Below are 25,196 nucleotides of genomic sequence, written 5' to 3'. Positions count from 1 at the left end.
CTCTGCCACATGCTCCACCATGTTAATTCAAGAGCAGAATCTCTGGGTTCCTTGACAAATTATAAACAGCTGATTGAATGTGACATACACGCAAACACACACACAAACACACACACGCACACACACACAATAACGTAAGCCTCTGCCACATGCTCCACCATGTTAAATCAAGAGCAGAATCTCTGGGTTCCATGACAAATCATAAACAGCTGATTGAATGTGACATACACACACACACAAACACACACACACACACTCACACAGCCACCATAACATACAGTCTCTGCCACATGCTCCACCATGTTAAAACAAGAACGCGGTGCTCTCAGCGAGGCTGCACCCCTCAGTGTTACTCAAGACCGGCCCCGGTTGCGTGTCAAATACAACTCTGGCTGCGCCTCGGCCCCCTTTGCATCCTTTCCTCCCTTCCTGTCTTTGTTTCTTTCTCTCTATCTCCAACCCCTCACTTTTTCCTGTAGTGTTGGACCGATTCGTCCCTTCCTCTTCCTGTCTTTGCAGTTATATTCTGTTGAAACTCTAACAGCTGTTTTCCTGCACACGCCGTTGCCCTCTCAAGTTCAGACTTTACACCGCAATCAGATTTTCAATTCCATTGAGATGGCCTTTGAAGTTATTTCCCCTCCTTCATCCCCGCAGCTTTACTCCTGCGTCACGTCTTCCATGCATTTTCTAAGAACACACACACAACGTGGAGGAGAAATCCAATTTCCCCGCTAAGTGTGCTGTACAGAGAATGTGACATTTCATTTCTTTAGGGAGTGTTTGTCCAGTAGGGTCCAGGCTTTCAGAGGCCAGTGAGCCTGCTTCCAACCCCTTTGCATGAGTCAAGACATTACTGAGAATTCATCAGGTAATGCTGTGATCAATTGTGGTTCACACACACACACACACACACACAAACACACACACATATACACATTCATTGATTCCGTTCGCTTAGTCTTCTTCAGCGTGTTCATTTAATTATTCATCGAGCTGCTGATGCTTGAGTCAGGGTTGCGACAATAGATCTCAGCGAGATGGATATTAGCTGTAATGATGGTAGTTAATAAGAAGGACTGTCTTAGTATTTGGGCTTTCCTTTCACATGTCATGTCTTTAACATTGTCTCTTTAAGTCAGTTTTAAGGCTCCCCATGATCCAAATTTCTGTTATTTAGATGTGATCGCAATAATGATGTAATATGCTTGAAATGGCTGCCAGTGGTTTAATGACTCAAATAAATGTGAAAAAGTGTGTAAGCTGGGATCAGCTCAGTAACAATCAAAGCAATGTTACATGTTGTACTGCGTTGACACATACAAATACTTTGCTACTACTTCCTTTTTTTCAGTGATATGGTAACATTAAATAGTTAATAAACTATTATTAAAAAAATAAATAATTTATGGGTCATTGAAGATTTCATTGTCAAATTTTGCATCAAAATGCCTTTAAAAAGAAGCGATAGTCTACTTGATGCGGTGCTTTGGAGAAATTAGAGAATGTTACCACAGCTTCTTGTTTCTTACCGCTTAATTATAAGGTTGGCCTCAGCAGTGTCCTTCATGACCTTTGTTCCGTTTGCGTTTCTTTATACATGTGAACGAGCATGTGTGAGCACTTAAAATATGTGTGTTGTCATCTAAGTGCGGCACACCTGTGTGCATGATATCCTCTACCTCTTTCAGGTGTTCTCTCAGTCCTTCACAGCCTCCTATGCTTTCTACAATGTGGCTAATGGGTAGGTGGACTCATGAATGCTAATGCATGGGCTGCACTGGGCATGCAAGCAGACCCGCGGATTGAAAAACGTCCCCCAGAGTGTGTCTCATCGAATCCGAGCCTCATGTTTCTGTCAGACATGCATTCATTCATCAGTATTCTTTCCAGGTTCCATATCCCAATGTAAGGTGTGTACTGCACTTCAGATTTGCCTGCCTGAGATTCATATTCAGCATTACTGTGTCTGGGGGGCGGGGGGTGTCTGTGGAGGATCCCTGGAGCCTCTGAGAGATGGATCTGAAAAGAATTTTCAGGAGGACCTGCAGAATTGATCATTGCCTGAGTATGCCTTGGAGGAAAATGTGTGCCTGTCCTTAGGAAGAAAATAACTGCAGATAAGACAATGGACAAAGAAATGTTGCACTCTTGCATGACCCAACTCCATTCTCTGTTTTGTTTCCCCCTCTCTGCATCTTGCTCTTTTTTTTGTCCTCACAGTACGGTGTCTCTCTCAAGCAGAGCTCAAGGCCTGGGCATGGATGGACCCCAGAAGGCTCTAAACAGGACACTCATCCCTGAACGGAGAGGCTTATGTCTGAGTATTTGTGTGTGTTCCAGGGATCTGCTGGAGCTAAACCCTCCAGGGAGAGAGAAAGCAGTGCTACAATATGCTTCCTGGGGGCCTCAGGGGAGCCAGCTGGTAAGCCAGACTCATTACCTTGATCAATAGGTTGCTGTGTGATCTGAATCAGCTCCACCCGTCAATACAATAAGGAGATTTTCTCAATCTTTACAATCCATAATGATAAAATTCTTTGCCATCATTCTCCTAATGATAACATCAATGGTACTACCTCTCTGTCCTTGTGTGATAAAGTCCATCTTAGAAGTTATTGCAGAGACTGTGTTGCTATAATGGGGTTGTTTCCCACTCGTAATACAATTTGTGTACCTTCACTGTAATGTAATTTGCTTGCGCTGCAATGTCGGCGCTCGTCTGCAGCATATTAACTGGCAAGTAAATATGCATTGGCTCTCAATTGTGTGTGCGTGTGTGTGCTGGCCGATGATTTATTCACTCTTGGACGGCATCGGGGCTCAATTTAGGCAGCCAGCGATGAAGCTTCCAGCCGTTCAGCCTTGATTATGGATTGGCACTGTGTGTGTGTCAGGCCTACGTGTTTGAAGGAGATATCTACTACAAGCCGAGTGTGAGCAGCAAAGCCCTGCGTCTCACAACCACCGACCTGGAGCAGAATGTGGTGAACGGGCTGTCGGACTGGACTTACGAAGGTAGGAAGTATTCCAGCGCTTAACCCTCGTGTTGTCTTCCCATCAAAATTGCAACTCAACATGTTCGTTGATGCTTTTTATCGATGTTTTTTAAAACTTTTTCTTACGTTTTTGTCCCTTTTTTTCAACACTTTTGATGCTTTTTTTTCAACGTTTGTCCCTTTTTTTTTTTTACATTTTCAACACTACGTAACACTAACTTACCAACTTTAGTTTTACAGTTATTTTTGGAATTTCTGGTCAATAAACCTCATTTATAACAAATGATACCTAATTTTTGAGTTTGAAAGTCTGAAATTAGGAATTATTTGGGAAAAAATTAAAAAAAAGTGTGTTGATGGATAATCACAGACTGGAATATGTCAACTTTTGCTCAGTGTATTTCAAAACCACTTCAATTTTTTAATTAAAATGCTATAAAATTGAATAAGACCCCCCAAAATAAATGAAAGTAGAGATTTATACTTGCAGAAGATCGTTGGAATAAATGGAATGGAATAAATCATGTTATTTTCAATAACATTTATATAGTAAAATGGGTCAATTTGACCCGAGGACAACATGAAGGTTAAGACCACATAGTCAAAAATCTGCAAGCTATCAACAGTAATCATGGACAGCAGGTGTATGCTTGAGTTTGATCTAACAACACACACTGTCTTTTAAAACAGAGGAAGTGCTCTTGACATACGTTGCCCACTGGTGGTCCATGGACGGGGCCCGGCTAGCGTACCTCACCATCAACAACTCTGCCACACCTGTGATGGAAATCCCTCACTTCTTAGGGGGTCTCTACCCCTCCAATGTGCTCTTTCACTACCCAAAGGTAAAAATGGATTGAAACAAGAGTAAAGTCTACAGCCACATGTAGCGGTGTACCAGTGGATCGCCGTGTGTATTTTGTCCGTAGGAGATCCCCACCAATCGGTCCCAAAATGTCGCAGTTATGGAGTAAATGCCGTAAACATATTCTTTGTAAATCTTTACAACCATTCCCTGAAAGAACCAGACATGTCTGCATTGTCGCGCAATCCAAATTGAAGGTCGTTGTTTCCCAAAACGAACAGTTTTGTAGGAGCAGGAACATCCAGGTGAACATCAGGCGGTGCTTCTAGTTATTTAACTCAATAACTACAAGACTTTGACAGGCTAGTGGAGCTAGGAGATCACCAAAGTTAATACGATTTATTTTCTAGGTAATATGGATACCTGGACCAAATGCCATGGCTAATAATTAAACAGTTGTCGAGACTTTAGAGTCTAGCTGCGTGGCTAGAAAGATTTGCTGAAACATACTCTTTTTTTTCTTCATTTTACACTCTTTAGTTTATTTGATCATGTTTGTCTTTTTGTTGTGTCACAGGCTGGCTCGAGTATCCCATCGGTCAGTCTGTTGGTGGTGAATCTGTACGGTCCAGCTCACACTGTTGAGATGATGCCTCCTGACTCCCTCAGGGCCAGGTACATCTTGGTGAATGTGAAATAAGAAAAAATAAGATGTTAGATACCCCCTGTCAGATATTATTACCCATGTTCAAATTCCTCTCCCTTCCACTGATTCTTCTTTTTTTTCATCCCTTTGCACCACTTTTCATTGCTTTCCCCGTGTCTCATTTTCCGCATCGTCTCTTCAGGGACAGCTACATCTCCATGGTGACTTGGATCAGCAGCACCCGCCTCGCGGTTCGTTGGCTGAACCGTGCCCAGAACCAATCAGTGCTGTGCGTGTGCGAGGCGACCACCGGGGCCTGCTCAGAGGTTAGCGGTCATCAGTTGTTCCACTTTAGTAATCAACAAACGGCCTCCGCTGCAATATACGTCTTTAATAAAATTATGCTTTCATGCTGTGTTGGGAGTCAACTGGCTGGATTAATGTTTAAGGTCATTTACTGCATGGGAAGGATTTCCAGTGATGTTCTACAGTATTTCTCGGCTTGGTTCCTTTCTGTAAATCCTCACGGATTTCAGTTACACATTGCCAATGTTTTAGGATTTCTATATTTAATACTTAATAAACATAATGATCTGTTACTGTCAGTTTTGCAAATGGTGTAACTTCTCCATACTGTGTGGGTCTTAATCAACAGAAACACAAACTGGCCATGGACCTAATGCAAAACCAACGACAGGTATGTATGGCTCATGTTTCATGAAGTTTTACGACACCTGTTTATATCACTACCGTCTTTGTATTTGACTCTGTATTTTTTCTTCATCAGGACGTGCCGTTGTTTTCAGCCGACGGCGCTGTGTTTTATACAATCCTGCCAGCAAAACAGGGCGCCCGCGGAGAGTTTCACCACATCGCCGGTCTTTCAGCCCAGGTCAGTTTTGAGGCCAGTTAACTTTTACTCCCTCGAGTCTTCCTTGAATACTTTCTGACAAAATTGGTTGTTAACGTTTCAATGGGGGCCACATACTGTGAAACAGTGTGATTACAGATCTCAGCAGCACAGACCATTACAGTCTGGTTTGCTTTCAATCTCCTCCTCCTCCTCCTCCTCCTCCTCCTCCTCCTCCTCCTCCTCTCTTATTGTTGTTACTGTGTACTTATTGTTCTCCCTAATTACTTAAACACACCCTTTACCTAGTCATTTCCTTCATTAATAATCTAATTTCTTTTTGCCCTGATTAACATGAAAGAAAAACAAATCAATTCTTTTCAATTTAGCAATGTATTCATCCCCAGCAGGGGAAATAAAAACTGATAAATGATGCTTTTTTTTGTTAAAACAAAATAAATATGCATATCAGACGGGAATGACATTGTGTTTCTTTTTAAGTAGGTTTGACATTAAAAAGGGCATTAGGTTTAATAATTGTTGGGAAGTGAAGTCTTACACCTTCGGGCTCATTCAACTCATTAGTGGCTTTGGATCCAATCCAAAATTGTCCCTTCTGTGTCTTGCTAACATTAGTTCCACTGTCACAATGACCAATTGTTTAAAACGAACTGTTCTGAACTCTCTCTGTAGCCATCAGTTGGTTTAATCTTCCTGTAAAACATCTTTTTTTATTCTGAATGTCTGCCTGCTTCTACACTGCTCTTCCTCTCTGTTTATCTGTGTCACACAGCCTGCCATCCCCTCCGTCCCTCCTCGCTTCCTGACATCAGGCAGCTGGGACGTCAGCTCGCTCTGCGCCCTCGACGACAATGCTGGAAAAATGTGTGTGGAGACAGGTTGCATCACCTTCCAGCGCCCCTAACAGCTACTCACTATAGAGTAGAATAGTGGCCCTCATTAAAAATGATCTCTTATTATAAGCTGGGAGCACAATTCTAGACGCGTCGGCTACTAAAGAGCAAACTCCTTTGTCAGGTCAGACTCCGGGTGAATGGTACTCATAAAATTGTCAATCTAAAGAAAAAAACTAAAAGTAAAATGTGGTAAATTGTTTTGGTTAAAAGGCCAAAGGAAACGGCTTTAACCCTGACTTTGCTTGTGGCAATGCTTTGCCACTGAGGAGGCTAAAGTAAAACATACACTTGAACAGAGATTATCACTTAAATCTGTTTCCATCCTGCTGAGGGCCGAATCTCCTCATGAACCGGAGGTGTGAGCATCACACTGAATCAAGGAAAAGGCAATTATAGATCAAGTTGTTTGCAGCCCCAACGCCCACGGGTGGCTCTTTGCCTCCACACACACAAGCCATTCTGTCTCACAGTACTCACGTTCATATAGAAATGATGCTTTAATGCACATCGGCTTCACAATTGATTTAATTCCCCATCACTAATGGTGCTTTACAAATGAAATGCCATTTTAATAACATGCTGAAGTATGGAAATCTGTTCTTGTCATGAATTATTCAAATCTAGTGTAATTATGATGAAGTTAAGATACCCAAAGGTGATCTGCAGTTATTCGGATGTGTTGAGTAACTTGCTGTGTGTTTTTCTCATCATCAGCTATTTCCTGAGTGCAGAAGAATCCAGACAAAGCAGACACCTTTACAGGTAAACCCGCTCCCCTGTGAAAGGACAGATTCTGTACAAAGCTATACACAGACTCAAGATTGACATTACCCTGAAGATAAAATGTCCTGTGGACTGGTCACTTCAGATTTTCTTACTTGTTGTGTAATCTTTGAGAGTTGCTTTTTCAGTTGCACTCCAACTTTATCCCAAAGATTTATAATATCTGTGTAATGGCTAGCCAGGTAGCCAGGTTTCTGTGGTGCTTTGAGCTAAATGCTAACATTAGCATGGCAACATGCTTGCGAGGACAATGCTAATCTTCTGATATGCAGCAGTTTTTTTATGTAGCAGGTATAATATAGAACTTTGAACAAAGGTAGTTTAGCGTGTTAGCATGCTAACATTTGATATTTAGCACTAAACACAAAGTACAGCTAAGGCTAATGGGAATTAGCCGTTAGTTTCGCAGGTATTTAATCAACAAATTGAAAATAAATTACCCGATGGTGGCGCTAGGTGAAAATGAAATGTCAGAGGAAGTTATGCAAATTCATCCTGATGGGGACATTAATATGTCTGAACCAAATTTTAGGGCAATATATCCAGTAGCTGTCAAGACATTTCACTGCAAATCCACAAAGGACTTCACAAAAGTCATTAAGATTCATTGTCTGGTAACCATGTTTGTACAACATTTGTGCCAACCCATCAATTGAGGTACTTCAGTGGATTAGTCGTCAGGGTTCATCCTCTGGGAAGTATGGATATCTGGACAACAATTCCATATCAATCTGTCAATTAGTTGTTGAGCTATTTAAGTTTGGACCAAACCTGGAGCTACGCTAACATGGCTAACCAAGTGTACTCTACCAAGTGTACCAAGTTGTTAAGACTGGAAAAGCGCTATATAAATACAGCACATTTACATTTACATTAAACGTGTTGACATGTGCATCTTTATTCTTGTGTGCTGTAGATGTTTGAGGCCAGGGAACAAGGACCCTCTGTCCTGAGTCTTATGGTCCCCTCTGTGATAAACACACACCTCTATTCCCTCATCCACCTCCATATCTTTTTATTAGCTTACATAGCTCCGGGCTCCAGGAGATAGCACGATATTTTGGAGGAGGGACAGGGGCTTGTTTAAACTTGGTCTGCGATTCATCCTGTGTGAAATTTGTAAGCAGCGGAGTGGAGAGGGTCATTTAGAGACTTGACACGGCCTAACAGAGCAATCTTTTAGCTCTAGCCTTATTGAACGCCATTTTTTTCTTAAAAGTCAACTGCTGTTTATCTCGAGACGCTGACACTTTGCCTTAATACCTTCGCATTTAATTGACTCTCTCTGGAGCAAATCAAATAGCTTTTCTTCTTCAAATGTGTGATCAATAACTCTTTTCTCTTTTTCCCAAGTGTGGACCTGGATGGAGTGTTCCAGCGCCAGTGCATCTCCTGTAACCTCATAGATGGATGTCGCTTCTTCAAAGCTCACTTTAGCCCCAATCAAACCCACTTCACCCTCTACTGTCTAGGTAAATGACATATGAATGCAGAGATGAGCAGGGAATGTGCTTTCAACCTTCACGCTGCAGACAGTTGGTTTAAAAGGTTTTCTTTTGCAAAATCCCCCAGGCCCAGGAATCCCTAAAGTGACAGTTCACAGTACAAAGGACCCCTACAGTGAGTCTTACATCTGCACACATGTTTACCAATGGGATAATCACACTCATGCAAAGGCACACACAGGCTTGTTTGCAGTTTCTACACACATTCCTGCAGAGGGCGGTACATTAACGCACACCAGAATGTGGAACCACACTGCCCTCTGTCTGTGGCTCTCTGCTAGAGCTGTTAACATGGAGATGATATAGATATGGCAATCACATGGCCCATTGTGTCTGTTTTGATGTTTAAGATTAATAATCTGAAACAGTGATGTTTTTATCTTCTGTAGGATACGTCGTCTTGGAGGATAACAGCCCTCTATCTAAAGCTCTGGAGGACAAGAGGCTCCCTGAGACTCTGTTTAGGACACTCCCGGCAGACAACCACGGTACAACAAAACAATCCATTGGCTATATTTGACATGCTTTGACATTTAGGAGATTGGCCACAAAAATACAAGCATTCACAGATCACCTTGAGAGCCTTCCTCAAGTAGTCAACCTATATTAAGAAGCACCTGCATGCCTGTCCTGAGGGACCAGCGCCAATTATTCTTTCAGATTGTGGAAATGCATGTTTGGTCATGTTTTGTTCAAATGAAGGAATACATCTTTTTTTCAAGATCATTTCAACGTGCTTCAGAGGTTCAGATGTATTTCAGGCAGAGGCTCTAAATGTAGCAGCAATCCTAACGTGCCTATGGACAGTTGACCTTGTTGAAACCGTTTGCTTTCCTTAGATGTACACCTGAAGCTATCTCTACCGCAGGGTTACGAGGCCAACCTGCACCCTCTCCTCATCATCGTGTAAGTGTCTCTGAAGAAGCTAACACTCCTGTAACACCAATGGCTCAATTGACAGATATGTGTACGCGTTTACAGACTTGTTTGCACATTTGTCTACACATTTACAATTCTCAATTACCCAAATTGATTTGGCACACACCGATTCTTAATGCACATTTGCAGATTCCTGTACAATTTCACAAATTTTGGTGTGCTTTTAGAGATTATTTTACACATTTACATATCTGATTACGCACAGACGGATTGAGGTATACATAGAAGCACAACTCTCCACACATTTGCAAATAGTTTTGCTACAATAATGGCCCCATAGAGAAGCCTAACGTTAAAGCTTTCTTCTGGCTGCATTACACTCCCAAAATCATAAAAGAATTAGTTAAACTTTTTTTTTTCCTCATTTTTATTCAACCAAGTAAGTCCTTAATACCATATTCTTATTTATAATGGCGGCCTGGCAAAAGGCAAAGCATCCAAATTGAATAAGACACAATACACTCCAAACATTTCCAACACATTCATACATACTCACATAGAATCCTAACAAAGATTCCATGTGACAAGAAGCATAAGACAACGTAAAGGACTTAAAGTCTAGCACACAAGCATCGGGCAATACAACAACAAAGCAAGCGTAGCAAACACAAGCAGTGAGACTAACAGGCAAAGCAAAAAAAGCAGCAGCAAATGAACAAAGACGTTGAAGGCACGAAGGCATTCATGGTGTTGCACTTGTTTGCATGTACAAGAGATGTTTGTGTAAAGAAAGGAAAAAAAGAGCCTGAGGGAGAAAAGAACCTGCTTTCTACTTCACCTCCCCCCACCTAGGCATATTGCAGCATAATAGGCTGCAGTTGTTACATTTTCTCTTTGGAAAATTATCAAAATTTCAGATGCTAACCAATGAATTTTTTTTTTAAAGAATACTGGTACTTTAGAGGTACTACAAAACAAAACAGGCCCACTCTTAAAAACCAGAGCAATATTGCACCTATTACTTATGGAATCCATGTTATGGAACTGTTTTTTTTAATTTAAATGAACCCTTCTATACATTTAGCTTTTTATGTCTTAAGAGTCACCTGTTGTGCAACCTATGATCCCCCTAGCCTTCTTTTCAACTCTTCCGTGCCCACCAACTGTCACCATACTGGCTGACCCTGTCTGTCTGTCGCTCAGGGATGGCGTTCCGGGCTGTCAGTCGGTGACAGAGGAATTTGCTCTCGACTGGCCTCAGGTCCTCTCTGGCACACACAATGTGGCTTTGGCATGGGTGGACGGCAGGAGTGGGGTCGGCCGTGGCCAGAAGACCACCGCTGTGGATCCACGCAAGCTCGGCTCAGTTAGAGTCAAAGATTATCTGGGAGTTGTCGAGTCAGTGCCGTTATGCAACAACATAAAGCTTTATGATTGACTCGTAAAAAGGATGCCTCTGAATTGGTTAACTGACAGGATTTTATGATATCTCCGCAGGTTGTTGATGCAACTGCCTTATATTGACGATCGTCGGATGGTCCTCTATGGCAAGGTTACAGCATTTTTTTTTCAGATTTAGAAACTCAATACTCCTATTGAAGTCAAGATGCGTTTATTTCAGCACTTTTCTGTTTCTCCTTCCAGGCATTTGGAGGTTATTTAACTCTCAAGATGTTAGCTGCAACAGATAAACTCTTTCAGTGCGCAGTCGCTATGGCACCGGTAACTGACTTCAGGCTTTATAGTGAGTTTAAATCATGTCGTCAACTATTCAGGCATTGAGTTTGTAGAAATTGTGACGCAACAGCGGCACGGTTCATGTATTTGAGCAAATGTTATTCCACTTTTGCCAGGTGCTGCATTCTCAGAGCGGTATCTAGGCCTTCCAGCAAAGGAGGAGCACACTTACTCTGTGAGGCTGTGGATATACACTTAGTTACAGTTTTATTGCCCAAATCTAATGCAGTTTAAACAAAAACTGTGTACCTAATAAAACACTCATGTTGTGATGTATCTGTTTTCAGACTACCTCTTTGCTGGAGGAGGTTAACAAGCTGAAAGATGAGCATTTCCTTATTCTACATGGAACTGCGGATGGTAAGGTTTTGTTCAATGTCACACTGACTTTAAAGGTTGATATTTGATTTCTTCACCTCTAATTTGCATGTGTGTTTGGCCAAAGCGAGGGTCCACTTCCACCACACTGCTGAGCTCCTGAGCCGACTGGTGAGGGTGGAAGCCAACTACTCGCTGCAGCTGTACCCGGACGAGGGTCACATCCTGAGAGAGCCACGCAGCATCCAGCACTTCCAGCGGACAGTGGTGAACTACCTCCAAGGCTGCTTGAAGCACAGCAACCTCCTAGATCCTGTAGAGGATCCCGAGGAAGAAGATGATTGAGCCCAGAGCCCCTTTTCAATGCTCGTGGAAGGACCATCTTTGGACTGTATGCCATTTTATGCATCACCTTGGGACGGATTACTAGGCACAAGAGCACATGAGTGGGGACCAAACACATCAGATCACCTCCTACATGTTCTGGAAAAATTTATGTACTGTAAACCTCAATTATTTCTGCTGATGTACTGTATGGTCAAGGCTCTGCTTTTTTTTTTAAATACAAAATTCACTAGTAGGCTACTGATTCTGCCAAAGGTTTACAGAGATTTTAAAACATGCATGTCGTAATGGCTGCATGATGTGGATTAGTTTCCATTGCATTTTCTGTTACACAGATCTAAATCGCACCCATAAATCTTCCAACAGTTGGGTAGACATAGGAAGACTTTAAAAAAACAACTTATCACAGGACTACAGGATCCCATTCAGATGTATAGAGAGTTCCACTCATACAAATTAAACAATATGGAAAGTTCTAAAATATCTAAAGATAAGGATCTTTAAGATGTCATTGTAGGGCGGCCGGATAGCTCAGTTGGTAGATCAGCCGTCCACATGTAGAGGTTTGCTCCTCGTCGCAGTGGGCCAAGGTTTGACTCCGACCTGTGGCCCTTTGCAGCGTGTCATAAAAATTTCACAGTGTGTTCCCAGCTAAAATAACGTTAAATGAAGCATTTGGATCATTCTAAATGTACCACATGCATTTAGAGGACTTTATTCACTGGTTTTATTAGCATTACTTGCATTGTGTGATAACAAATGAGTATGCAACTTTACACCACAAGCTCTGATTCTAGGGGGATTGCAAGATCTCCATGTAGGTCTGAACTATTTACTGTTTGTGTACCGTGTTTCAGTTTTGGTACATCTTGGCATTTTGAACATTTCTTGTGTATTGTGTTTGGATAAACTGTTGAGCCTTATCTTCCAGTCCACTAAGTTAGTGGCCAGTGGGCTCGAGCATCAAACTATAGACCAAACCGTACTGGTAAACTGCATGCAGTTGGTTTAAAACTGAATGCCCTTGACTCTACACGACCGGCTACTCCTTTTTGCCAACAGTCCTTGACAATAAAGTTCGAACTTCATGTTTTACAGCAACAATCTAGTTTGTCTCCTTCACTTATCATCTTGGCTATCTAACACAGCCATTTGAAGGGATAATTATGATTATGTCAAAGCAAATTCCCACAATGTGCTAACACTTGGTAAATACTGACTTTGATCTCTGCAAAAGTAAAGTCACAGCAAATAGCTACTGCTTTAAATGGAAAAATTAAAGAAAGCCCTGGCTACTGATATTAATTTAAATCAGTGTTGGCAGATTCTAAATGAGATAAATGGGTGGATTGTGAGAATCCCAAAAATATACAATAGGCTTACAGATATAAATAAAGATGCAATTTAGGATTGGCAATTTTCAGTGGACAATAAAGAAGATCTATCTATCTATCTATCTATCTATCTATCTATCTATCTCCATTTTAATGTTGCTCATTTATGTTGCTAACACAATTTAGGGTAAAGTTCAGAGTCTGTTGTATTGGAGCCACAGCCAAGATGCCATATAACTGCACCTGTGCAAAAGGAATCCCTGTTACATAAACCTGATAAATAAAGATTAGTGTTGATGATAATCCTTGTCACATTAACCACGATAAATTGTGTTAGAACGGGTGCTTCATCATCTGCAATCAGTATTACAATAGTTTGGCTTCAACTAAACAAAAAAGTTGGAAGACTTTGTACAGCTCGTTCTTGAACCAACCCTGATATGTAGCTGTCGTCACCATAGATGTATTAAGAGAGCGGTCGTCACAGCCAGAGGGCGGGCCTATAACTGCCTATATTCCATCAGCGAACACCCAATAGCGCTCTAGCCAATCAAATCCCTATACGCTATCGTGCCAATCCAACCCATCGTCCAATCAACATTGCTGCTACTTGCGGGCCTGAATCCCTCTTCAACCTTCTGCTTTCTGGAGGGGCACCTTCAACCAGCTCCGTGGTGCACTGGCAGCGACTTCTTTAGTTGTAAAGAATAAGTAGACATAACACTTTTACACAGACACAATGTCCTTTCTGACTGTGAGCAGGTTAGCGCCTAAACTACTCAATTCAAAGGTAAGAGGACTCGAACCGGCCTTAAGGCCTGTTTAGCAGTCAAAGTTGTGGATGCTATTTAATGATGCTAACGTTAGGTTAGCGTGCTAACAACGTAATGGCAAGCTACGTAACATTAGCTAGCTTAGCTTTGCATTGTGAAATGATGTAGACTAAAAACGTGGCTAAAAATTTCTGAAACAGTGTAACGGCTTTTAAGAACAGCTTTTATTTTTTAATGTTTAATGTAGGTAAGCTAAACCGATAACCTTTTGAGTTATAACGTTACTGTTTGTGAACTTGTGTCATCATTGCTCCCTTTGCTGGCCTGTCACCGCCTGAACATGTTTCTTTAACCCGGAACGTTAGTGACTAGACCGTGTTAACTTCGCCTGTCCCGTTTCTTTATTAGTAAAAAAAAAAGTTCTATTGATTAGCTACAGACGAACATTTCTTTTAAACTCAGCTTCAACTTTGTGTTTCTTAACCACACCCGTTGACCTTCAAGATCAGATTTCAGCCAATGATGTAGCATCCTTTCAGTTCACGTTTCTCAAAATATGTTGTGTGTTCTCCAACATTTATTCAACATTGTAGAAAAAAGGGAATTCAGACACTTAAAGTATCTGTCAGTTGGCTTATTTAACCATTTAGCATGTGATTAAAACATGCTTTAATAGTTAACTGTGTCATTATTATACCACCTGGATGCGTAATATGTTGAACACTTGCAAACAAGAATAAAGTAATTGACTTCCATGTTGCTGACTGTAACCTCCGGTGACTGTATTCCAGTGTTTTACTCCACTGACCTTTCAGCCTAGACTGCTAAATGACCCTCATATCAATCACTTTTATCTGGCACACATCCCATCAGCTCCTTCAACTTGCGCATGATCTATCATAAAACAGAATGTGGCAATACATTGGCTCACTCAGGATCCAGCCAAGCCTTGGCGGAAGGACACCAAAGTCACCTGAGGCCTGATGCCTGCACACTGGCTAGCAGGATGCCCAGCAGAACAGTCGGTGTTCAATTCCTCCATGTTTGCTTTGGTGCCCCCTCTGATGTAGAGATGGATGCAGAGATGGCCTTGCTTATCCGCGTAGTCGGCACCATAGCCATAGGTTATAGCTGATAGCCATCTTCACCTTTTCCTTTGTGTTTACTCTGATATTCGTATTTGAAAGCTTTGACTGGCCAGGCTAGCAGTCAGGAGGAGACTGCTGAGTTGATTTCCCTATCCCGATGGGTGACTCTTATGGCCCTGACACACCAACACGACGGAAGAAAAGGCAGTCTGACTGACCGCTTCCCTGAGTTGGCCAAAAAGAAAGTGCTTCAGAACACACCGAAGAGATGCCGACGGCAGCTGATGGGACGAACGTGTCACGTGTGTCGGCTTTCTCCGGAATTTCTTCGGCCTGTCGTGGCGTCTTGTTCAGAATACAATGTCATATTTGACTAAAATAGTTCATCAAAACGTGTTTGACTCTAGTCGCGCTCAGTATTACCGGGTTAGCACTCCACCAATCAAATTGGTCATTTGAGTCTGACTGCCAACAGTGTCCGCCTTCCAAGTACGTCTTCGAGCACGTCAAGTTGGCCAAAATGAAGGCCGCTGGCCCCTCCAACATCGACCGGCACAGAACACACCAAACAGACTCGAGTCACCAACCTTGCCAAACTGTCTGACGGCCGATTATCGGGTTAGTGTGTCAGGGCCTTTAGTCGTCAGATTGCAAGCTTGAGCTCTTGTTCTCCACCTTTTCTTCTTTGTTTATATTCGGAAACTTGACCGGCCAGCTGGCTGGCAGGAAGTTAGCAGAATCGACAGGAAACTGGAAAGTGGATTTCCTGATCCTGATTCCACTATGTATATGACATGGCCACATGCCATCACTGTCCAACATTAACCACATTCAGCAAAACTAATTTTAGTAAATTCATTAATTAACTAATTAGACAATTCAACATACATTTAGCAGAAAGGCGACTATAGAGGTCTTTGCCTTCTAAAAATATAACCCTTTCTCTCTTATCACTTCTAATCTTTGTCGAGAAGTTTTATTAGTGAGCTGTTTTTTGTATTTGCATGCCATTCTTTGACCCAACAATGTTTTGTCTCTGAACTATGACCGGAAATCAGGTGATTCACAGTGTTCATGTTGTGGTCTCTAAATAGTTTTTCTGGTTTCAAATGATCCAGTTTTTCAGAAAGGGAAAGTTGACTTTCATGTATCTCTAGTTTTGTGATAAGAACTTGAGGTGGCAAAACCTGTTGCTTACATGTGTCGTGGACATATTTAACAAATGCACAATACAGCATTTATCAAAGGTTTGTACAATTGGTTTGTTTTTAAGAACAAAGTTTCTTACATAGGGTAAAGAGTCACTAACAGATACAGTACATATATGATGTGTCTGCCGTCAACGCAGTTTCTTCCTCCCAATGGTATGTAAACAAAAGTATGTTTAAATTGGAGTGACATCCTCATCTTCTCTACCCTTCAGGGCAGTGTAGTTGCTCCAACCTTTCTAGCAGGCAGGACACGGCGAGTGACTGACTGAAACTGCCGCTCTATATTTGAGACACTGAGCTGTTACATAATCTCTCTCTCTCTCTCTCAGCTGGTGGGGACTCAAGATCCTACCTTTTTGGTTTTTCGGTGAGCCTCGTCGTCCCTTGGTATGCTCACCGGTTGTGGTTCTAGGGAGGGGACCCCATTGGGAGTAGAGCCAGCTGCCCTCTGTCCCCCAGACTCCTCCCTCTCCCATTGATAATTTTGACAAGGTGACAGAGGAGTCCTGTTTCACCACTCAGCTTCCAACAAGATTACTAGCCTCCAAACACTTTCATACCCAGGGCCAGTCGTTTTTTAATCTGCTGTACATCGCCTAGTCTCGCTCCAGCAACAGTCAAAGGCCTTAGAACCAAAGCGCTATTAGTTCTAGAGGACTCTCAGTGCAATGAGTGATCTTCTTTTTTTTCATCACACTGCTCATCTTGGCAATACCTACAAACCTTTTAAAGTGCTCATTTTATGCATTTTGGCTTTCCCCTTTCCTTTATTGTGTTGTATGTCTGTTTTGTGCACGTTATAGGTTTACGAAGTGAAAAAGCCAAAGCCCCCCCCCCCCCCAAGGGACTTACCATCTACAGCAGAAAATACTGTTCCCAAAAAGCTCTAGAGACAAACATGCGTCACTTTGCAACACACGTTACAATGCTAGCTAGCTGCTAGCGTGGCACACCCTCATACTCTGCTTCTGACTGGCTAGTAGTCCTTACCTGGGTAATGCGCATGTGTGACTCCCAACAAAGATAGAATAGAAATGAGATGTCTCACTCTGTAGCTAAAACAGAGAGCTCAACACACAGGGAAAAGAGGAGCTGCACCAATGTGCATTATGATAAAGATAGTGTTTTTTTAAAAAGAAACTATGTAAACCTATGCTAATATAACGTCTTAATAGAATTTAGAAAATGGTTCCGTTTACATGCAACGTTTAAGCTGTTCCACTATTATCCCTGTTTACATGGAGCCGTGCAAAATATTTTTTATCCCAAAGTTTTCCACCAGTGGTGGTCTTGTTGGACTGTGCGAACACAGCCTCTCTCTTTCATACCTTCAACCAGCTCCTTGAAAACGTTGGCGTAGCGATGTGTGCCCATAAAAACTTGTTAATATCCAAGTCTTTGATAATGTTTAAAAGTACCTGATTTTCTCCATATCGGGTCTGCAGCCTTGCAAATTGTTGGCTGGTTGGTTTGTTTACGGTTTGTTGAACAGGCAAGAGGCCCTAAACTGCGGTGAAACCCCGGTTGAGACGCATATTCCGAATGCGCTGTATAGGGCCAAAGAATGCCTCTAAAACCTGAATAATTCAGAAATATTCCACGTCTTAATCGGAAAATGTTATATTCAGAAAAAGGCCTTTTTCAGAAGCTCCAACTGGAACATGCTGTTATATGACCTGTATTCAGTTGAGAATATTGTCATATTTTGAATAATAGTGGAATATTGGTGTGCATGTAAACATACTCACTGAGCATAATGAGTTTTTTTAGTTAGATGACGGATGATTTTTTAATATTTCCTATATTGAAAAATGATCCGTTTATTTCCACACTTAGTCATGCAAAAATGAGTTTTTATCTATGGACCTTGGTCTCCTTTTTTTGTTAGTCATGTTACAGTAGGTTAGTTCTAGGCGTGCTACTCCATCAAAAGGCCCTCCAATTACAAATACAAAAAAAATCTTTTTTGTTTAGTAATTGTTTGACACCTGCAGTGAATTAGTATGAATTTCAGAAAAGGGGAAACCACATTAGCAAGAGAATCAATAGTACATATTGATGTTGTAGACTGGTGATTGTGTGGATTTTTTTTCTTTCCTTTTATGTTTCATGTGAGGAATGTCAAGGAGTAATCCTCCTCACTTGTAGCAGCTGTTTGTAGTGATCGTCCCAGCCACATCATCTCCTTTAAAGCTGAAGTGCGGAACTTTGGTTTACCCCCTCTGGCAGTGAGTGAGAGTAGTTACACACACACCACAACTCCGTTGGGCTTTCCCTGCCGGTGATCGGCGTAATCAGCATTGTGTGAACTTGCAAGGGCTTGGATGCAATTTATCATTTATATGTAAGAGTTCAGCACGCCCGCACACAGCTTGTGTTTGATGAAATTGGAGGAGAAAGGACCCACAAGCAAAATCTGTACAAAAGGGATTCACATAGACAAGTTAAACAGTTGATGTGTTTTAGAGAGGATGCCCAGAGTAATTGAGACTATGCCAAGAGGAGAAATGAAGTGCTTGTCAATATAAGGAGGAAGGATGAATAATTTAGACCCTTGATTAATTGGTCGTGTTTACGCCATGCCTCTACTGCAGGGTAAATGGTCCCAGTCCCTGCCTGAACTCAGCTTAAAATGGTTCGAAACAACCTGCAATTGTAATTTGAGACCAATTTGAAAGAGCTAGAAAACATTTTGGTCCGTAGATGTTTCTAACTACTACTCAAGGATAATTGATTTGAAGTGTGGCCTGGTTTATTCAGTTCACATATGTTAGCTGGAGGTCTAAAACCGCGTGATTTTTGATTGATCAGGTATCACTTGCAACTAATAGAAAGCATAAAATATTTTTGAAGTGCGACAACGTTGTCTCAGTTCCTTATGTAAGGCGCTCTGGCCTTTACATTTTTATTAGGGTTTGTGGTTATGATATTAATACTCAAATCCTATTGTTTGTGTGTTCAACAGAATGCCACCTACTTTCTTGTGGCTGCCAGAAATGCCAGCGCATCAACAACAGTAAGTGCACTCCATTAACTCCAAAGACTGCTTACTTTTTAAAGCTCAACTTTTAACCTGGTTGTCACTCTGTGTTCTCTTGAGTATTAAAAGTACATGTTGACCTTTTGTGGAGCTACATATGTTTACATAGTCTGTTGAATTAACCCCAGTTCACCTGGTGGAATGTGCTTTATACTGTTTTAGAGAGTGTGTGTGTGTTTGATAAATATGGCGTTATTGTTTTGTTTATTGGCATTAGGGCAAAAGAGGTGTGTGTGTGTGTGTGTGTGTGTGTGTGTGTGTGTGTGTGTGTGTGTGTGTGTGTGTGTGTTGTTCCGTTTTCATTTATCTTTATGGTCCTAGAACCTTTTGGTTTTTACATTCAACAGCCCAGTTTTTCCCCAAAAAAGTAATGATGTTCAGAGATTAACTGTGGACAATGGGATTTGTTTTACGAGCTTTTTTTTTTTTTAGAAAATAAAACCAGACAGACCAGAGGTTGTCAAAAATACTTGAGTGTTCAGAGGGTTAAAACTAGATGTGTGATCGAGGGCTCGACTAATTAAAAGTTGTCTTTTTACAGAATCTGAAGGATGTTCTGGCAGACCTCATCCCCAAAGAACAGACCAGGATCAAGAACTTTAAACAACAGTATGGCAAAACCAACATAGGACAGATTAATGTTGACATGGTGAGTGACTCTTGAGGTGTTAGACACAGAAAACATCTGTTAGTGGATCAGAATTTATTTCATTAAGGAAGGAGCATGTAGGCCAATGACCTTTTGGATTAGACGGGGCATACTTGCTTCACCTAATCTGTCAAGGCCTGCCCAGCCTTATTTACTGTTGCCTAGATCACCTCCCTCAGAGGTCACAATGTCTAGCCTCCTGCCAAGACATTTTAGCTGAGTCACTCAAATCTCTACTGTACTCTGGCGACTCACATTGCTCCCATGTACGCACACACCCGCTCCCACACACCAGAGCAATAACCGTGTCATCCTCTTCGGTTAATCACTCATTACACCTCTGACCTCTGGCTAGTTGACATGGCGTGTTAAGAAGATTTTGCTGAGTCCTGACTTGATTTAATTTCACTTTCAACAACAAGTAGTAAGCATTCAGCTATGGCCCATCTATGGTATGCTAATCCATTCAAAGACCCTCGACATCCACACAAGTGTTTTCAGTTATTCTGGCTGATTGGACCACTTCCCGGAACTGTGTGGGTCTGTAAAGATGTGTGTGTGATTGACATCTTCCTGAGCCTCCTGTTAGCTTTGTTGCACCTGTTAGGCCGGGACAAATAATACATTCATCATTCCTATTGGTAGATCAAACTTGTGACCTAATAAATTCCCACCATAGCTTCAGCCCACCTTCAACCTGAGCACAGGTCTAACCAGCCAGAATAATTGAAATCACCTTTTGTGTGTGGCTTTAATATCCAAGTGCACTTACCTATTCTAGGGAATACACCTAAAGCTAAATAAGATTTAGGTTATTTCTTCCTGTCTTTGTGAAAGACTTTGCATTGTTAACCAAAATTGTCCAATGTTGCATTACCGTTTTTGCTGCAAACTAGAGATAATATCAGCCGATACTAGGCATTTCCTGATCTATCGGTATCGGCATTTCTAATGGCCGATTTTTAGGGTTAGGGTTACAATAACACAATTTACATATTATTTTGTATTTTGTATTTTATATTATTATTATGTTTGGCTGATAAATCTGATTTTTAAATAACCAAATGTTTGTATCGGCCTTAAAAATCCTTTATCGGTCGGGCTCTACTGCAAATGCACAACTGTATATAGTGTTAACAGTTTTCACTTTGTAATGGATATGTATGCTTGTGTTTTCATTCACAGGTCTACGGAGGTATGAGGGGGATGAAGGGTCTGGTGTATGAGACCTCTGTGCTGGACCCTGATGAGGTCAGTATGTCTCCAAAGTGGCACAAAGCGTTACAGTGATTTAATAATCCAGACAACCTCTGTCTTTTGCAGATAAGCCTGCTTTGTAGGCACTAGGGCTGAACGGTGTTGTTTTAGCTTTGTTATCGCGATGTGCGCACGTGCAATAGTCACATGTTGATATAATCCTTTTTTGCTGCTTGATAGTACAGTAAAATTTCACCGTTCTCCTTTTACATGATTACCGGCCGACTCTTCCCCTTTAAGACAGGTTGCCACATGGGCAACGTGTGTATGTGACGTTAGGGGAATATCGCAGATTTTTCCAATATTGTGCAGGCCTAGTAGGCACTTATGTTGATTACCTTTTTTATTAAAGTGGCTCACTTCCAGTGGCAGAGCAGCATGTTGTTGTATCTAGTTCACAGGCCACCACGTGTAAAGAGACACTGGTAGAGCCAGAGCTAACGCTGGCAGCTTACCAACGCTCAACTTGATGGTGCATTTCATGATAACTTGAATATGCATTCTCCTCTCTCTTTCTCTTTCCCCATTGATACACAGGGTATCCGTTTCCGGGGCTACAGCATTCCAGAGTGTCAGAAGTTGCTGCCTGCAGCTCCCGGAGGTGAGGAGCCACTGCCTGAGGGCCTCTTCTGGCTGCTGGTCACGGGACAGGTGCCCACCGAGGAGCAGGTGAGTGGTGGAGGAGCTGAAGCTTTAAAGATAATAGTGCAGTAGTGTTATAGTAAGGGAGGGCTGTGCAGCTGTCCATTGTCTCCATACCATCTGTCAGTGCTAGTATCGCAGGCGCTTCCTGTCATATTTTGACAATATCTCCCCACGCTGTTCCAGCATTTTTTTTTAAATTAAACATTTTGGCAAAACAATAAATATAGAAGAAAGTGACATATTTGCTTCAGATTGCTTACAAGACATAAAATGTGAGTGACAACGTGATTACTGTTCCCTTGGTATAAACGTATTTGATCACAAGATGTCCTATAAACTAGATATTGTGTTACAACTGGGGAACAATCCAATGTTTGGACCTTTTTCTTTTTTTAAACAGGCATTTTATTGCTATCTATCTACTTGAAGAGTGATATGAGGATAAGCTGACTGGTAAACCCTTTCCTTTTTAGCTTTTTTTTTTTTTTTACCCTTTCGTAATTTAATATTCTGAATTGTAATGCTTCTAATATTGAGTAGAAAAAAGACAGCTAGGGGGGATCAATCAGATCCATCCTTTTCACCCTACCAAACAATTTTACTTGTAAAGTTACTACTTGACCTGTGTCTGTAGCTCACATTGTCAACTTGTAAACCCTGCTGTAGAATGAGCAGGAAACTGAATATTTCTCTTCCCACCCACTTCCATTGTGTGCTCCTGTTCCTCCAGGTGAACTGGGTGTCCAAAGAGTGGGCGAAGAGAGCAGCACTTCCCTCTCACGTTGTCACCATGTTGGATAATTTCCCCACAAACCTCCACCCCATGTCTCAGTTCAGCGCTGCCATCACAGCACTGAACAGCGAGAGCAGCTTTGCCCGGGCCTACTCTGAGGGTGTCCACAAGTCCAAGTACTGGGAGGTGAGTTTACATTGATCTCATGGTAAACCAGGCTGGTGGCTCGTCTACAGAGACACATCTTGACTACTAGACTCCTTTTCATTGAACGTGGTACATTTGTGCTGGTTCTCTTAGTTTGTCTATGAAGACTCCATGGACCTGATTGCCAAGCTGCCCTGCATCGCTGCCAAGATCTACCGCAACCTGTATCGCGAAGGCAGCAGCATCGGAGCCATCGACTCGAACCTGGACTGGTCCCACAACTTCACCAACATGCTGGGCTACAGCGATGCCCAGTTCACTGAGCTGATGAGGCTCTACCTCACCATCCACAGGTGCAATTTGTAACACACCTATCAGATTACAGACGCGCTTTGATTTTCAAAATGGGGTTTCCCAGCATTTTCTGAGGCTTTATCCTCCTTTTCTAGTGTCTAGTCGATCAAAGCTATGTTTTTTTAATGTGAATTAAATGACCTGCTTAAAGCAACATTCAGATGGAGTGTTTGAAGAACAATCCACTAATTCAAACTGTGGATCTGTTTCTGTGCCCAGTGACTAAGATATATAAAAATACTAATTTTAACATCTTCAAATTGAGTGAACATTGAATGTGAGATAAGGCACCTTGCATGGTGTCATGTCAGACAAAGTTTGTGTGGTGCAACTTCTACTGTTATCACAACAGTTCTGTAATCCTGAATTGGCCGCTTCTCCCTTTGAGTTCAAGGAGGTACAACTAATAGCCTGAAATACTGGGTGATATTTTACACAACCTGTAAGTTTGATTAAACATCAAACTTGTGCACCGAGCCGAACATATGCAATCAAACTGACACATTGTCGGAGTGCTTGAAGTCCTCGCATTCAAACTGCACATGGAGTGGACAGACAGACATAGGGAGGTAAATTGTCACTTTGAAAATCGTGGTGTTAACATGTTTTTTTTTGTTTTTTTTTAATGTCACAGTGACCACGAAGGGGGCAATGTCAGTGCCCACACCAGCCACTTGGTGGGGAGTGCCCTGTCTGATCCCTACCTGTCCTTCAGCGCTGCCATGAATGGTCTGGCTGGTCCTCTGCATGGCCTGGCCAATCAGGTTTGTACCAAGAAAATCATTATTTTCAAATATATATATATATATATAATATAATATATAATATATATAATTCATATTTTAAAAACAAATATTTTAGTTGTAAAAATGATTCCTAACCTGTTTATCATATTTACCAGAAGATTTTACACTCTAAACTAAATGACCAAAAATAGAAATAAAACACCTCCCTCTCCCCTCCCAAACCTGTCACTACAACCTATTAAATCAAATAATTATTAATTTCTTACTCACTGTAACTTTTATACTTGTATCTTATTCTTTTTTTAGCCTATTTTATTTTTATGGCCGTCTTTAACTGCTCTTTAATGTGAAGCACTTTAAATTGCCTTGTTGCTATAGAAAAAAAGTTGCCTTGCCCCACGATCTCAGGGCACAGAAACCCTCTGTATTGGCTGCTAATGCCTCGCCCTAAACGTCATATCACAGCGAACAGTATCAGCGTGACGTTTTGAGAACTGTAAGGTGGTGTGTGGGTGTGTGTCCCTCTGTCAGTCGCCCTCTGTCAACATGCAGAGAGGACAGATAAGCTCACAGACGTTGAGCATGTTTCATTTTACGGGAATGTGTACCAATGTAATTCAGCCGGTACCTAACCCTTGTCACAGTGGGAAAAGCACAGGTGTAAATGGATGATGGTTGAATTCCTTTCCGTCTTGGGTCCTGGTGTTGTGCATGCTGGCTTCCTGGGACACTTGAACAGATCTTTGATGTTATTAGTTACACCCGTGCTTTTCAGTCAAGAGATCGGCTCTGAAAAAAGCCTATTTGGGAAAATTTTACATCTGCTCTTTTCCAAGTGGCATGACACTTGAAGATTAATAGGTTTTTTTTCTCCTCACTGCAGTGGAACACGGCAGGTGAACAGCACTGGGGACTGAAATAATGACACGAAGGAAGACGAGTTTTCAGTTCCATCAAATTGTGAAGCTTATTTGACTTAGATGAGTGTTCCTCTCCTCGGCGTGTTCGCCAGTCTCGTCCGTGCCTCGTTAAGCCCAGAACTTGTTCCACCATCAATATACCTCGCCATACATTTTATTATTAGCTGATTAGACCCAATTGCATGATTCAGCTGCTTATTATTATCATTATTATTATTATTATTATTATTAGTATTATTTTTCCAACTTCTAATTATTCCCAATTTCAAATGATGTCCCCAAAAGGGAAATTTGTCAACATCTGTTTGATCTAAAAAAAAAATACATTTCTCTGCGTTCATTTCACTTCAATTTCCAAAAAGATCGATACTAGCCGCCTGTGTATGGATAAAATATTGCCAATGAAAATATCGCGATACTATGCTGTATCGCTTCTCTCCCCGTGTGTGTGTGTGTGTGTGTGTGTGTGTGTGTGTGTGTGTGTGTGTGTGTGTGTGTGTGTGTGTGTGTGTGTG

The 25,196-nt window shown here is 41.6% G+C and overlaps 2 protein-coding genes across 3 annotated transcripts in view; both read left to right on the top strand.

The window, feature by feature from the left end:
• Window positions 1-12,127, top strand: part of LOC117948038 (inactive dipeptidyl peptidase 10) — a 23,100-nt gene extending 10,973 nt beyond the window's left edge. The window contains exons 6-25 of one of the 2 annotated variants that reach the window (XM_034877474.1): window positions 1,692-1,744; window positions 2,344-2,425; window positions 2,898-3,018; window positions 3,690-3,844; window positions 4,382-4,479; window positions 4,653-4,776; window positions 5,106-5,147; window positions 5,238-5,342; window positions 6,094-6,185; window positions 6,932-6,979; window positions 8,354-8,472; window positions 8,573-8,620; window positions 8,895-8,993; window positions 9,345-9,411; window positions 10,588-10,782; window positions 10,882-10,936; window positions 11,029-11,128; window positions 11,238-11,296; window positions 11,409-11,481; window positions 11,567-12,127. In XM_034877474.1, the coding sequence (XP_034733365.1) occupies window positions 1,692-1,744; window positions 2,344-2,425; window positions 2,898-3,018; window positions 3,690-3,844; window positions 4,382-4,479; window positions 4,653-4,776; window positions 5,106-5,147; window positions 5,238-5,342; window positions 6,094-6,185; window positions 6,932-6,979; window positions 8,354-8,472; window positions 8,573-8,620; window positions 8,895-8,993; window positions 9,345-9,411; window positions 10,588-10,782; window positions 10,882-10,936; window positions 11,029-11,128; window positions 11,238-11,296; window positions 11,409-11,481; window positions 11,567-11,784 (1,953 nt within the window). In that variant the 3' untranslated portion in view covers window positions 11,785-12,127. The remainder of the gene's footprint in view (window positions 1-1,691; window positions 1,745-2,343; window positions 2,426-2,897; window positions 3,019-3,689; window positions 3,845-4,381; window positions 4,480-4,652; window positions 4,777-5,105; window positions 5,148-5,237; window positions 5,343-6,093; window positions 6,186-6,931; window positions 6,980-8,353; window positions 8,473-8,572; window positions 8,621-8,894; window positions 8,994-9,344; window positions 9,412-10,587; window positions 10,783-10,881; window positions 10,937-11,028; window positions 11,129-11,237; window positions 11,297-11,408; window positions 11,482-11,566) is intronic. The other variant, XM_034877475.1, reaches the window with a different exon arrangement.
• A 1,517-nt stretch (window positions 12,128-13,644) lies between these two features.
• cs (citrate synthase) overlaps window positions 13,645-25,196 on the top strand; it is a 15,313-nt gene continuing 3,761 nt past the window's right edge. Inside the window, exons 1-8 of the mRNA XM_034877304.1 lie at window positions 13,645-13,908; window positions 19,156-19,206; window positions 19,772-19,879; window positions 21,065-21,130; window positions 21,674-21,805; window positions 22,512-22,700; window positions 22,815-23,014; window positions 23,650-23,779. Of these exons, the coding sequence (XP_034733195.1) occupies window positions 13,858-13,908; window positions 19,156-19,206; window positions 19,772-19,879; window positions 21,065-21,130; window positions 21,674-21,805; window positions 22,512-22,700; window positions 22,815-23,014; window positions 23,650-23,779 (927 nt within the window). The 5' untranslated portion in view covers window positions 13,645-13,857. The remainder of the gene's footprint in view (window positions 13,909-19,155; window positions 19,207-19,771; window positions 19,880-21,064; window positions 21,131-21,673; window positions 21,806-22,511; window positions 22,701-22,814; window positions 23,015-23,649; window positions 23,780-25,196) is intronic.

The sequence above is a fragment of the Etheostoma cragini genome, chromosome 7 (assembly GCF_013103735.1).
Source record: "Etheostoma cragini isolate CJK2018 chromosome 7, CSU_Ecrag_1.0, whole genome shotgun sequence".
NCBI lineage: Eukaryota > Metazoa > Chordata > Actinopteri > Perciformes > Percidae > Etheostoma > Etheostoma cragini.
This window is presented reverse-complemented; position numbering and strand designations above follow the sequence as displayed.